The 13,903-nt window shown below is 41.4% G+C and overlaps 1 protein-coding gene across 1 annotated transcript in view; it reads right to left on the reverse strand.

Moving 5' to 3' along the window:
- The window catches only part of SLC4A5 (solute carrier family 4 (sodium bicarbonate cotransporter), member 5), a 122,710-nt gene extending 110,254 nt beyond the window's left edge, over positions 1 to 12,456 (reverse strand). The window contains exons 1-2 of the mRNA XM_006872407.1: positions 12,378 to 12,456; positions 5,241 to 5,432 (exon numbers count right to left, since the gene is read on the reverse strand). Coding sequence (XP_006872469.1) covers positions 5,241 to 5,432; positions 12,378 to 12,456 — 271 coding nt within the window. The remainder of the gene's footprint in view (positions 1 to 5,240; positions 5,433 to 12,377) is intronic.
- Positions 12,457 to 13,903: the final 1,447 nt, after the last annotated feature.

Below are 13,903 nucleotides of genomic sequence, written 5' to 3' on the forward strand. Positions count from 1 at the left end.
TTCAGATGAGCTACAAAACAAAGACAGACTAGGAAGAAAGAGTGACAAACTACTTCCGAATCGCTAGTCACTGAAAACTCTATGCATAGCAGAGAAACCACTACACTATGGTGTATTAATTCCCTACTCCTATGACACAATTTGACTGTGTGGAAGGGCATAACTATCACCCACATATAACATGGTGACTGACCAATAACAGCATGGGCGGTGGAGGAGCACACACAGGCTTTGGCATTAATAGACCTGTTTTCAAATTCCAGCTTTACCGATTACCTGCTGTGTGATTTGAGCAAGTTCATTACATCTCTTTGAATCTTATTCATTCTGTACGATGAGCAAATAATCCTAGAAGATGGATTATATGAAGAAGAATGCAATATCAGTATTGGAGGAACAACCTCCAATTCATTAACAACCTACTGTATGCAGATGATACAACCTTGCTTGCCGAAAACAAAAAGGACTTAAAATACTGATGAAGATCAAAGGCCACATCCTGCAGTATGGGTTGCACCAGAGTTTAAAGAAAACAAAAATAACTGGGCCAATAAATAACATCATAATTAATGGAAAAAAGATCGAAGTTGTCAAAGACTTCATTTTTCTCAGGTCCACTATCAACACTCATGGAAGCAGCAGTCAAGGAATCAAATGATGCATTGCATTAGGCAAATCTGCTGCATAAAACCTCTTTAAAGTATTAAAGAGCAAAGATGTCAGTTGTTGAAAATACCATGGCCTGATCCAAGCCATGGTATTTTCAGTAACTTCAGAAGCATGTGAAATTTGGACAACGAATAAGGAAAACCATAGAAGAATTGATACAGTTGAGTTATGGTGTTGGAGAAGAATATCAAAAGTGTCATGGACTGCTAAAAGAACAAACAAATCTATGTTGGAAGAAGTATGGCCAGAATGCTCCTTAGAAGTCAGAATGCCGAGACTTCGTCTCTCATATTTGGACATATTACCAGGAGGGACCAGGCCCTAGAGTAGGACACCATGCTTGGAAAAGTGGAGGATCAGCAAAAGCGAAAACCCCTAATAAGATGGCTTGGCACAGTGACGGCAAATGGACTCAAGCTTAACAATTGTGAGGATGGCGCAGTGTTTCATTCTGTTGTGCATAGGGTCACTATGAGTTATAATCAGCTCGATGGCACCTAACAACAATAACAACAACCTTCCCTAGCTAATTTCTACTCATTATTTAAGACTTACCTCAGATGTCACTTCCTCCAGGAAACCCGTGTTAATCCCCACATCCCACACTCACCACCTTGGCATAGGTGCATCTCCTTATTGTTGTTGTTAAGGGTCTTCGAGTTGGTTCTGAGTCATAGAGACCGTGTATAGAATTTCTGAGGAGTGGCTGGTGGATTTGAACCGCCAAACTTGCAGTTCAAACCAACCTTACAGTTCAGTGCTTATCCTACAGCACCACACCAGGACTCCAGAATTCCTTCTGCAGATCACCTTCACTGTACTTCCTCACTATTTTCTACTTTTCCCTTTCTGGGTGTGTCTTTTCCAGAGGCAGGAGGTTTTCCCCAGGAGCTCTAAAATGATTCACAAGGCAGCTCTGACGCAGTGGGCTAGTTTCCATGTGTAAGAAAGGCATGGAACCAGCACTAGCAAGACCAGGAAACCTGGGGCTGGCCTCCATCCTGCCAGTGGTCTGTTGGGTAATAGAGATATCGCTGTTCCCTGAGCTTTGGCTGGAGCAAAATCAGCGATGTTAGTTACAAGGTTCTACTGGTTTGTATGTGGTTCAAAGAAGCACCCAATTCTTTTAGAACATTCTTTTAGAATGTATCTTCACTAGGGGAAACTAAAACAAAAGCAGACCCCTCAAGCCTCATTCTTTTAGTTTCATTGTGGAAACTAAAAGAAAAGCAGACCCCCAAGCCTCATTCCATACCTATCAGCCAGCTGACTTGTATGTCAAAACCATCCTGGTTAGAAACCCCAGAGTGTACATAACCAAAAGGTCAGGGTTCAAATCCACTCCATGGCACTATAAAAGAATAGCCTATAGATCAATTTCCACAAGATCACAGCCAATGAAAACCCTACGGAGCAGTTCTACTCTAGCACACCTTAGGTCGCCATCAGTCAGAATCAATTCCATGGCAACAGGTTTGGTTTGGTTTTCACTGGTGGAATAAAAAAGTAAGATCCCTAGCATATGCTTCAGATTTATATTATGATTATTAATACCAAACAAGTTCAATTCTGACTCATGGCAACCCCACATGTGTAAAGTAGAACTGTGCTCCATAGGACTCCTATGACTGTGACCTTTTAGAAACAGGTCACCAGGACTTTCTTCCGATGTTTATTAATATTATCTATGTAGTTAACAAAATTATAATGAACTATACCATTTGAAGAACACTTTCAGAGGCACAAAGCCCCTTCACACACCCTGTCTTCTTTGAGCCTTGCCATAGTTAGTCTGTGATGTAGGACCTGGGAGGGTCTCCTCCCACCCCCCCATCTGCACAACCTGCTTCATGCTCTGGGCCCAGCTGTATCCAGCCACCTCCTCCCCAACCCAGGCTCCCCCAGTTCTGCAGGATCCTCCTCTCCTTCATAGTGAGCATTCCTGCTTGGACTATGTGGCTAACCCACTGGGGCACCTCTCTGGATTGTCTGGGTGGATTCAGAGTCTGGGCAGGACATTCAGAGAGAAAGGTCACACAGGGTCAGATGTCCTACAATCCCAACAATGCAGGTAAAATGATCCCTGCCCTGTTTCACTTCTTTCCTAAAGGTCATTGTGACACTGTGTGTGTAGGGCTTGTTTTTAGATAACACATACAACACCCAGTTTCTTGAAATAAGCGAATGACTGAAGGTTAAGTCTTCTACCATGGAATGGAGAATGGCAGTGCAAACTCAGCCCCCAGGTGCTACAGAATGTCACCAAGGCCATGTGCTTTGCTGCAAGCTTGGTGACTCCCTTAAACGGGGATCTTGAATGCATTCTTAGAGGTAATGTGGACTTTATCTGAATTTTTCAATTTTGTGTTTTTCTTTTGATGATAATCTTTAAAATATTGCTTTTATCACTTTGCTGTTATCAGTCATAATGAGAAGACATTTCTTTGAATAAATTCTAATTAAGATATTAATTTCTAATCTGGAATATGTGGCTTCTGAGGCTCTACAAATTACAAGTACACTTTCATGGGGCCAGAAGAATTCATTTCAATTTACTTTTTACTCCATGTGAGAAACATGAGGCTGTCTGCTCCTGTAAAGATTTAGTCTTGGAAACCTTACGGAGCAATTCTACTGTGTCCTGTAGCATCACTGTGAGTCAGAAGCAACTTATTGGCAATGGTCGAATCCAAAGGCTATGTGGCAAATGTATTAGCTAGTAACCAAAAGTTTGGTAGTTCAAATCCACAAGAGGCACCTTGAAAGTTAAGCCTAGCAACCTACTTCCCAAAACTCTGCCACCGAAAACCCTGTGGAACACACACAGATCTGCTCTGACACACATGGGGTCACCGTGAGTTGGAATTGACTTGACAGCAGCTGGTTACTTTACTGCAGCTTGAGAAACACTGCCTGAAATTCCCTATCCTCTGAGACTCTCCCATCCTCTGTTCCACAGCCATGCCAGGGATGAGCTGGTGACACACATAGTCTGTGGACCTGAGACACAGCAGGTTGTGAAGGAAGACATTTGTATGAGAAGGAATCTACATTTTCTTCCAGTTAAAATCCATGTCTCTTTACCTAAACCAGAAACCACCAAAGTAACAGACTCTGTCATCCATAACCATTTCTGTGATTTCACCCAGTCTTTCCTCCAACTCTAAACCATTTTCCTCTGGCTCAGTACACCCACCCTGAATGTGGGAGATTTATATTATGGGGTGACAAAGGAAAAGGAGGTCTTCCTATGAAGAAGACCTTCTACATTTGAACATCATGTGCATGTGTATGCACGTGTGTGCGTGTGTGTGCACATTTTAATCAGAGCTCATCTCTTATGCTGGATTCCTCCAAAGGACTCCCCTTAAACCAATCTCCCACATCAACACATTTACTCTGGAAAAGCCACAGACCCTGGTGGATGAGATACAGGACAACTACAGACAGGGTGGTTCCGGGTGCCCCTGGAAGGAAGTGTATTATTCTCTTCTCATTCAGACACTAAGATCCCATTACTGCATCTGACCTCCTTTAAAAGTTTAGATGATAATAGGAACTAATTTTGGCTTGCTCAAGAAAGTGGAAATATATGTTGCTAAGTGCCACTGAGTTGGTTCTGACTCATAGCAACACTATAGGGTTCCCGAGGCTTTAAATCTTTACAGGAACAAAAAGCCTCATCTTTCTCCCATGGAGTAGCTGGCGGACACAAACCTGAGACCTTGTGGTTTGCAGTCCAGTGCTTACCATATGAAGTCACCATGCTCTCCAACTGCCTAATGTATCTCAATTAAATGCTTTAATATCTGATAATCCTTGATAAATACAGGAAGAATAAAGGTTCTAATCGGAAAAGCAAAAAAATGTTTTGTAGAGCAAATCATTTGGTAGCTAGCTTTAAGTCTCATGAATTATCAACAGGTAATTGTTCTGAATTTTGAGGAACAACAATGCTGCTCCCTAAAGCCTCCTTTGCTTTTCTTTCATCATCTATTGCAAGCCAATGGTCCACAGTCTAGAAAGGACAGAATGTTACAGCTGGGCTCCTCTTAACACTGATCATTTTCTTCCCACAGGAAGGAATGAAAGACTGATCCTTCATAAGCCCAGCACTGATTTCTACAGTAGCAGAGAAAGGACTTGGAATCTTCCCAGGGGGCTGCCGGCGCTGTTAGAGGTTCCTTTAAGCTCAGGTGAGGAGAGCTGAAGGAGGTAATATAGTAAGGAATTTAGTTGACTGAGCGAACTACCTCATGCCAAGCAGTCGTGTTTGTTATTGTTCTCAGGGGCAACGGCCATGTGGCCCCTAGGAATTTGAAAATGAGGGCAATAATTCTGAGAATTAAACTGTAAAATCATACAGACTCGTTTAAAGAGGAGGTCTCAAAGTCACTATAAAGAGACCGAAGGCTGAAGCCTGTATAAAGGTGTCCTCGATGGCAACAGACAGAGGGGGCCTGGGAGGCTGAGCCCCTAAGTGTTATCCACATTCTCCATCCAGATAATCCCTCTGCCCCGTGTGCTCCCCCTGGATCCGCAGAACTCATCCTCGCCCCTCGGAAACTCACGGGTCCTATTGACGTGATCCACTCCGCTGTCCCCGCTGCTATTCCTGCTCCCCACACCGGTCAGCTCCTGCTGTTGCTGGTCTGGCTGCGGACCCCACCGGACTTTTTGCACCCGGGAAAGACGTGCTTTCTGGTCTCTTTTTCTTTGAGGATAACTGTGGACTGGAAACCGCATATTGATGGAGGGGCCGTCTGTGGGCGGGGCACAAAAGGAGGGGTGGGGTGGAGGCAAAGTTACTGAAAATTGGCATTTCATTTTAACTTTTGCTAATGACAAAGATGTGAGGCCCAGAAACAAACAGAAGACAAGGGGAGTCTGTACATGGCTACTTCCTCAGGGTTTGGGTCGACGGAATTCCATTTCTGAACTAACGCAACAGTTGCTAGAAGAGATACCCTGGGTGCTGTAATTAGAATTCGATTAGAATGAGCAGAGTTCCCATCTCCCCATTCTTGTTTGTCCAGAGTAAACGATAACCAGTGATATGGCCTATAACACATAGTCTAAAAAAAAGAGTCCCTCAGTGTGTCGCTGGTAGCGTAGTGGTTACGAATCGGGCTGCTAACCTCAAGGTCGGCAGTTCGAAACTACCAGCTGTTGTGCGGGAGAAAGATGAGGCTTTCCGCTCCCGTAAAGATTTGCAGCCTCGGAAACCCTGTGCAGGGTCACTATGAGTCAGAATCGACTCCATGGTACTTAACAACAGCAACAACAACAACAGTGTGTCACAGATTTACTCCAAAATGTCAAGACCTCTCTTTGGGTGCTATGAAAATGTAATATGCATTTCCACTGGATGCCATTTTACTAAAAACCAACAACCACTATGACTACTTCTCGTCAATAAACTACAAAGTATGTCTTAAAAATGGTGTCTGTAAATTAAAAATTTTAAGAATTGAAGTTACCAGAAAAGATCTCTGGTGGCGTCTTACACGTTGGACTGCTAACCACAAGATCAGAAGTTCAAATCTACCAGCCACTCAGCCAGACAAAGATGAGGCTTTCTGCTTCCACAAAGATTTACAACCTTGGAAACCCTATAAGGGTAGCTATGAGTCACAACCAACTTGATAGCACACAACTACCACCACCAGAGTGACCAAGGATTCTTAATCAGTATTCTACTCATCCTGGGTAAAACACAACACCCCCACTAGGTCTGTGTACACCAAGGCAGCTGAATCTCCCAGCTCTCAGGAAGGACATTCCGTTACGAGTTTAATCACTTAGCATTGGCTTATGTTGGCCATCATTTTCATTACTACTATTCTCTCTTTTTTGTGTTCTGGTGTGGTACTGCGGGTTAATGCACTGGACTGCAAGGTCAGTTTGAACCGCAAGTTTGGCAGTTCAAGCTCACCAAACTCTCCTTGGAAACCCTATGCAGAGTTGCTACAGGGTCGGAACCAACTTGATGGCACTTAACAACAACAAGAACAATTCTCTCTTTTTAATGATAAATTTCTGAAAATGTACCTTTAAGGTGGATGTCTTTTATTTGTTATGGCATGACTGGTTAATTCTAGAATGCATAGTGAGGACTGTTTACATCAACAATGTCTTTGACTTACAATGTTGTGATACTGAAGTTCTAACTTGAATCACCTACATCCACTAAAACAACTCTCCCCTCTGGACCTTTACTTTTTTTTTTCATTTTTATTTTTTACATTTCCTTCCTTCCCTTTTGCTTTTTTTCTTCTCCTGGAAAGAAGTAAGACTAGTTAGGGTAAGTAAGTGGAAAGATCTTGTGTCCTGTTCAAGTAAATTGCAGTTGTGTTTGTTACTGGTTCTTAAGAACCACTGGTCTGGAATCTCAAGGCAAAAATTTTCTCAAAAGCAGGTCAACAAATGTTGTTTATTAAGACTATTTATTAAGCCTAAGAATGGCAGCTGACATTTGAAAGGTCGTGGCAACCTAGGAAATTAAACTTTCTGTTTGTCTGTCAAGATTTAACGTTAACTTGCGTTTCTTTGTTTTTCCTGGCAGAAAGTGCTGCCTCTTGGTTCAAACTCCTAAAATGCCAGTACAAGATGACTGGGCATTCATTGGCAGGCTATATCACACAGAGACCATACCACACGGAACTCTGAGGAAGCATATCCAAGATCTGTTTAGATCTTTTAGAGTTTTGGTTTCTTTTTTTGAGCATCTACTCTACAACTGGGAGCACAGTGACTACATACCATAAGCACTGGACTGCGAACCACAACATCGGCAGCTCAAGTCCACCAGCCACTCCTCAGGAGAAAGATGAGGCTTTCTGCTCCCTCAGAGATTTAAAGTTTCAGAAACTCTTTTCAGGGTTGCTATGAGTCAGAAGGGACTTAACGACACTTAACATTGTAACTGGTACACTGCTCAGCACTGGGGGCCCATGTAACTTGCTATCAGTGTCCAAGTCTTTCTAGAGCAGGGGTTGTTGTTGTTAAGTGCTGTCGAGTCAGTTCCTACCCATAGCAACCCTGTATAGGATTTCTGAGGAGTGGCTGGTGAGCTTGAACAGCTAACCTTGTGGTTTAAACCAACTTTGCAGTCCAGCACATTGGTCCACACCACCATACCAGGATGCCAGAGCAAGGGTGGAAACCTTTTTTCTGCCAAAATTTGTAACATCATTCACAGTCATACAAAATTATAAACTTAAAAATTAACCTCCTATATTTGGTCAAACATTTAACCCTAGGAGTCCTGCTGTGGTAATGTAGAATAAGCACTCAACCTCAAGGTCAGTCTGAACCACAAGATCAGCAGTCCAAACTAGGAAACCCTATTCTGGGTTGCTATGAGTTGGAATTAATTCAACAGTACTTACCATCAAGAATCCTGGTATGGCGCTGTGGGATAAAACACCGGACAGCAAGGTTGGTTTCAACGACAAAGTCAGTGATTCAAACTCATCAGCTGCTCCTTGGGAACTCTATACAGGGTTGCTATGAGTCAGAACCAACTTGACGGCACTTAACAACAACAATGTGATGGTGGGAACTGTGGTTGCCTTGGCAGGGCCAGACCAAATGATAAGGTCTGAAGGCCAGATATTCCCCACCCCTGCTCTAAAGCCTCAAATTACTTCACCTGACACCACCATAGTATGCTGTTCTGGACCTCCACCCTCTCTTGGGGATAATGAGAGTAGGGCAGGCAAGTGGAGACACTTATGTAATGCAATCTTGCTTCCCAGTGGACTGGTATTAGAATATCACCTTTCTCCTTCCCTTTTTAAGGAGCTCTGGTAGCATAATGGTTGTAAGTAGGGCTGTTAACCTTAAGGTCAGCAGTTTGAAACTATTATCTGTTTCATGATAGAAAGATGAGGCTTTCTGTTCCCAAAAAGATTTACAGCCTTGGAAACCCTATGCAGGGTCGCTCTGAGTCGGAACCAACTACACAACACACAACCACCACCACCACCTTCCCTCTTTATTCTCACCTCATCATGGAGTGATTTCCCTTGCCCTGTACTGTCTCTCTGCAAGCAATCTGTAATTCAAGATCAACTATGGAAACCAGCATTTAGAGGTAGGTAGAATGACTCATCTCTAATTTGTCATTTCAGGAAAATTAATGATATTGTTCGATGGTTTCCACATTCATTGGAATGGGCACAAATATGGATTTCTTACACTCAGTTGGCCAGGTAGCTGGCTTCCTAATTTCTTAACATAGACAAATGAGTGCCTTCAGTGTTACATTAGTTTGTCGAAAGATTTCAATTTGGATTCCATCAATTCCTCGAGTCTTGCTGTTCACCAGTGCCTTCTGGTGCTGCTTAAACTTCTTCCTTCAATACTATCTGTTCTTTATCATAGGGTGCCTCTTGAAATGATTGAACATCAACCAGTTCTTTATGGTACTCTGTGTATTCCTTCCATCTTCTTTTGATGTTTTCAGCATCATTCAATATTTTGTCCATAAAATCCTTCAATATTTCACCTTGAGAAGTACTGAGCGTGTTCTTCCCTTTTGGTTTTCTAACTCCAAATGTTCACACATTTCATTACAATATTTGACTTTGTCAACTTGAGCTGCCCTTTGAAATTTTCTGTTCAGTTCTTCTTACTTTATCATTTCTTTATATCACTTTAGCTTCTCTACACTCAAGAGCAAGTTTCAAAGTCTCTTCTGACATAACTTTCTTTCCTGTCTTTTAATGACCTTTTGCTTTCTTAATGTACAGTGTTCTTGATGTCATCCCACAACTCTTCTGGTCTTTGGTCATTTGGTGTCTAATGGACCAAATTGGTTCTTGTGATAGTCTATAAATTCAGGTGGGATATATTCAAGGCCATATTTTGGCTCTCATAGACTTGTTTGAATTTTCTTCAAATTCAGTTGAACATACACATGAGCGATTAATGACCTGTTCCACAGTTGGCCCCTGGCCTTGTTTTGGCTGATGATATGGAGCTTTTCCACCTTCTCTTTCAACATATGTAGTTATGTAGATTTCTATGTATTCCTTCTGGTGAGGTCCATGTGTATAAATGGTATTTTCTGTTTAAAAAAGGCATTTGAAATGAGCAAATCATTGGTTTTGCAGAATTCTATCATGTGATCTCCAGTATCATTTCTTCACCAAGACCATATTTTTCAACTAGTGATCCTTCCTCTTTGTTTCCAACCTTTGCATTCCAATAGCCAGTGATTATCAATATATCTTGATTGCATGTTTGATCAATTTCTGATTGAAGAAGTTGGTAGAATTCTTCTATTTCATCCTTACTGATGTTAGTGGTCAGTGTGTAAATTTGAATTATATGGTATTAACTGGTCTTCCCTGTAGGCGCATGGATATTATCTTATCACAGACAGCGTTGTACCTCATGACAGATCTTGATATGTTCTTTTTGACAATGAATGCAACACCATTCTTCTTCAATTTGTCATTCCCGGCATAGTAAACCATGTGGTTGTCAGATTCAAAATGGCCAATGCCAGTGCATTTCAGCTCACTAATGCCTTAGAAATGTTTATGCATTCCATTTCATTTTTGACAATTTGTAATTTTCCTAGGTTCATATTTCATACATTCCTTGTTCTGATTATTAATGGATGTTTATAGTTTTGAGTTGTGCCCCATCAGCAAATGAAGATCCCAAGGACTTTATTCCTGAGGGCTTTATTCCATTCATGGCATCACAGTCAACTCTACTTTGAGAGCCAGCTCTTCCCCAGTTGCATTTTGAGTGCCTTCCAACCTGAGGGACTCATTTTCTGACACTATATTTGACAGTGTTTCATTGCTATTCATAAGGTTTTCAGTGACTAAATATTCAGAAGTAATTTGTCTTTCCTTCTTCCTAGTCTGTCTTCATCTGGAAGCTCATCTGAAACCTGTTCACCGTGTGTGACGCTGCTGGTATTTAAAATATCTGTGGCATAGCTTCCTGAATCACAACAACTCACAAGCCACCATAGTACGATGAATTGACAGACGAGTGGTAGTCTGGTAGTGTAGTGGTTATGAATTGGGCAGCTAACCTCAAAGCCAGCAGTTCGAACCTATCTGCTGGTCCATGGGAGAAAGATGAGGCTTTCTGCTCCTGTAAAGATTTACGGCCTCAGAAACCCTATACAGGGTCACTCTGAGTCAGAACTGACTCCACAGCATATAACCATAACCATGTTGTTGTTTAGGGCTTTCAAGTTGATTCCGACTCAGAGCCACCCTATTTAGGGTTTCCAAGGATCGGCTGGTGGATTTAAACCTTATGGTTAGCTGTCCAGTGCTTTTTCTGCAGTGCCATATTCCCTTTGTGTGCATAAAGAGCAACAACAACAACAACAAAAAACCCAACCCATTGCAATTTACAAAGACTCTGTCCTGCATGGTCACTTTACGTCAGAATTGACTCATTGGCAATGGGATCAATTTCTTGGTTTATTAACACAAAAAAGAGTCTCTGGGCAATGCAAATAGTTCAGTGTTGAGCTACTAACAGAAAGGTTGCCAATGCAAATCCACTCAGAGGTATATGGGAAGGGAAGGGTGGCACTCTACTTCCAAAAGGTCACACAGCCTTGAAACTCCTGTTAAGCACAATTTTATTCCGGCACACTTGGGGCCGCCATGAGTTGGAATCTACTTGACAGCAACTTGTTAGGTGTTTGGTTGTTTGGTTTGTTTCCATATGTACACAAAGAGTATAATTGCTGAAGAAATCAAGGGAGATTAGGAAAAAAATCTTTCTAATCTAGTTTACTTTCTGCCCTGGATCTAACTTGTCCTATGGTTTTCCTGGCTGCTCTTGTCCTCATCATCAGAGCAGGATGTTTAGCTGGTAAACCCTGAGGAGGGGCTTCCCCACCCCAAACCTGCATCCTCCTTCCTCGCCCTGCCCTGTGGGACATCTCCTCTCATTTCAAACATTTTGCAGAGTTTAGCTCTGGGCATGTGTCCTGTTCTCCTAGAAACTCCAGTTGGCACTCCTCTCAGGAGACAGCCTCCAGGTGAGTGGACACACTCTGGAACTCAGCAAGCATCCAACTGGGCAGTGAACTTCATGTTTCCCACCGGTGGGGCAGCAGCCCCTCTGCTCCCTTATAAGCTCTGTGACTGTTTTTCTAAAGACTGAAGGATGCTCAGGGTCTCTGAATCCTCGATTTGGGGTCTTGATCAGCAATTCTGGGGCAACAGGAATATTCTTACTCAATACCCTTTTTGCATTGGTTTTAACTGTGCTGCTGTTTTTGGAATCATGCTGTTATTAAGTGTCATGGAGCTGGTTCTGACTCATAGTGACCCTGTATGGGGTTTCGAGGCTGTAAATCTTTGTGAGAGCAGAAAGTCTTATCTTTCTCCCATGGAGCAGTTGGTGGGCTAGAACCGCCGACTTTGTGGTTTGCAGTCCAGTGCTTATCTTACAGAGTCACCCATTTTATAAAATGAGGTGAGTTTGGTCTGTGTTGGGAGAAGCAATGCCCTAATTCATGCAGGCAAAGTGTGGTTCCTGCTTCTGTTTTAACCATATGGTCCCTGTAAGGCAAGGGGAAAGCTCTTCCAATCAGAGGAGAAGACATTGGGGCTGGGAGAGGGAGGAGAACCCAGATCACCCAGATGGAAGAGTCATTATAAGATGGCCCTAGGAATTCTCAGTCCTTCCTGGGATCAGTGTCAAAATGACCTTACCTTCTGTATTCTGACATCTCCTCCTGTAGTTAGTGGGGTCCAGCTTTTCCAGACCAACAGTCTTCTCCTCTATCTTCATGACTAGAAAGTAAAAGATGAATACAGCCTCAAAATGCTTAATTGAATTTCAAGGAGAAATGTGTATATATGTTCTCCAACAACTAGGCAATACACTTCCCTTTGAAGTACAAATTTACCAAGAGGTCACATATATACTAAGTCACAAAAAAGTCTCAGTAAATTTCAAAGAATCTAAATCACACCTTCCATAGTAAAAATTAATCCTGAATAAATTAAAATTATATATATACACACACACATACACACAAACCAGAGATAGTGTGGGTTCAGTTCCAGACCATCGCAATAAAGAAAGTTTTGTTTCCTCAGTGCATATAAAAGTTATGTTTATACTGTACTGTAGTCTAGTAAGTATGTAGTAACATTATGAAAAACTTTAAAATACTGTGAGAATTACCAAAATTTGACACAGACATGAAGTGAGCACATGAAAAAATGGCACCAAAAGACTTACTCGATGCCGTCAAGTAAGTACTGACTTATAGCGACCCTATGCACAACAGAACGAAACACTGCCCGGTCCTTTTATTTTGGATATCCTGTAAACAATTTTTACAAACTTTACAAAATTTGTAAAAAGTGAAATATCTGTGAAGCACAATAGAGCAAAGTAAAATAAAACAAGGCATGCTTCTATCTATCTATTGATATCTATAATCTTTGGGAATAAAAAATAATTTCTAACTACAGGTTCCAGAGAAAACCATGTGGAAATCATTAAATATTTAGAACTCAACATTTAAAGCTACTACATATTGAAAGTTGCAGGGTTTAATTGTATTTCGAGAGAACCAGAAAGAGAGAGAAAGAAAGAAAGGAGGGGAAAGAGGGAAAGAAGAAAAGAGTGGGGGAAAGAAAGAGAGAGGGCACTAAAAAAACATTGAACACAAAAAGCTAGATAAAGAATAACAGAGAAAACCCAAAGAAACCAAAAGAATATAAATATGAAAGCAGGAAAAAATGAAACAGCAAACAATTAACAATACAGATGTTAATCCAAAAGATAATTATATGGGGAAAAATAATAATTACATGGAATGATTGCTAACATTGGCAAACCATTTGCAAAAATAATCAAAAAGAAAAGATAGAAATATACATTAAAAATTTTAAAAAGACATAACTAAAATTAGAGTTGTTGTTGCTCAGTGTCATTGAGTCAGTTCTGACTCATAGCGATCCTGTATAGGGTGTCCAAGGAGCAGCTGGTGGACTTGAAAAAGATAGTAGAGAATCAAAAAGTTCTGAAAGAATGCCAATAAATTTTAAAGCTTAGGTAACATAATAACAATTTCTATTATTATGTACCACATACTGTTGTTAAGTGCTTTGCTGTATGACTTAATTTCATTTTCTCAGCATCTGATCTAATTAACACTATTATTCCCATTTCACAGAGAGAGAAAGAGAGGAAGGGAAGACAGAAGGAAAGAAGGAAGGAGGGA

Source organism: Chrysochloris asiatica, unplaced genomic scaffold (assembly GCF_000296735.1).
Source record: "Chrysochloris asiatica unplaced genomic scaffold, ChrAsi1.0 scaffold00197, whole genome shotgun sequence".
Classification (NCBI taxonomy): Eukaryota; Metazoa; Chordata; class Mammalia; order Afrosoricida; family Chrysochloridae; genus Chrysochloris; species Chrysochloris asiatica.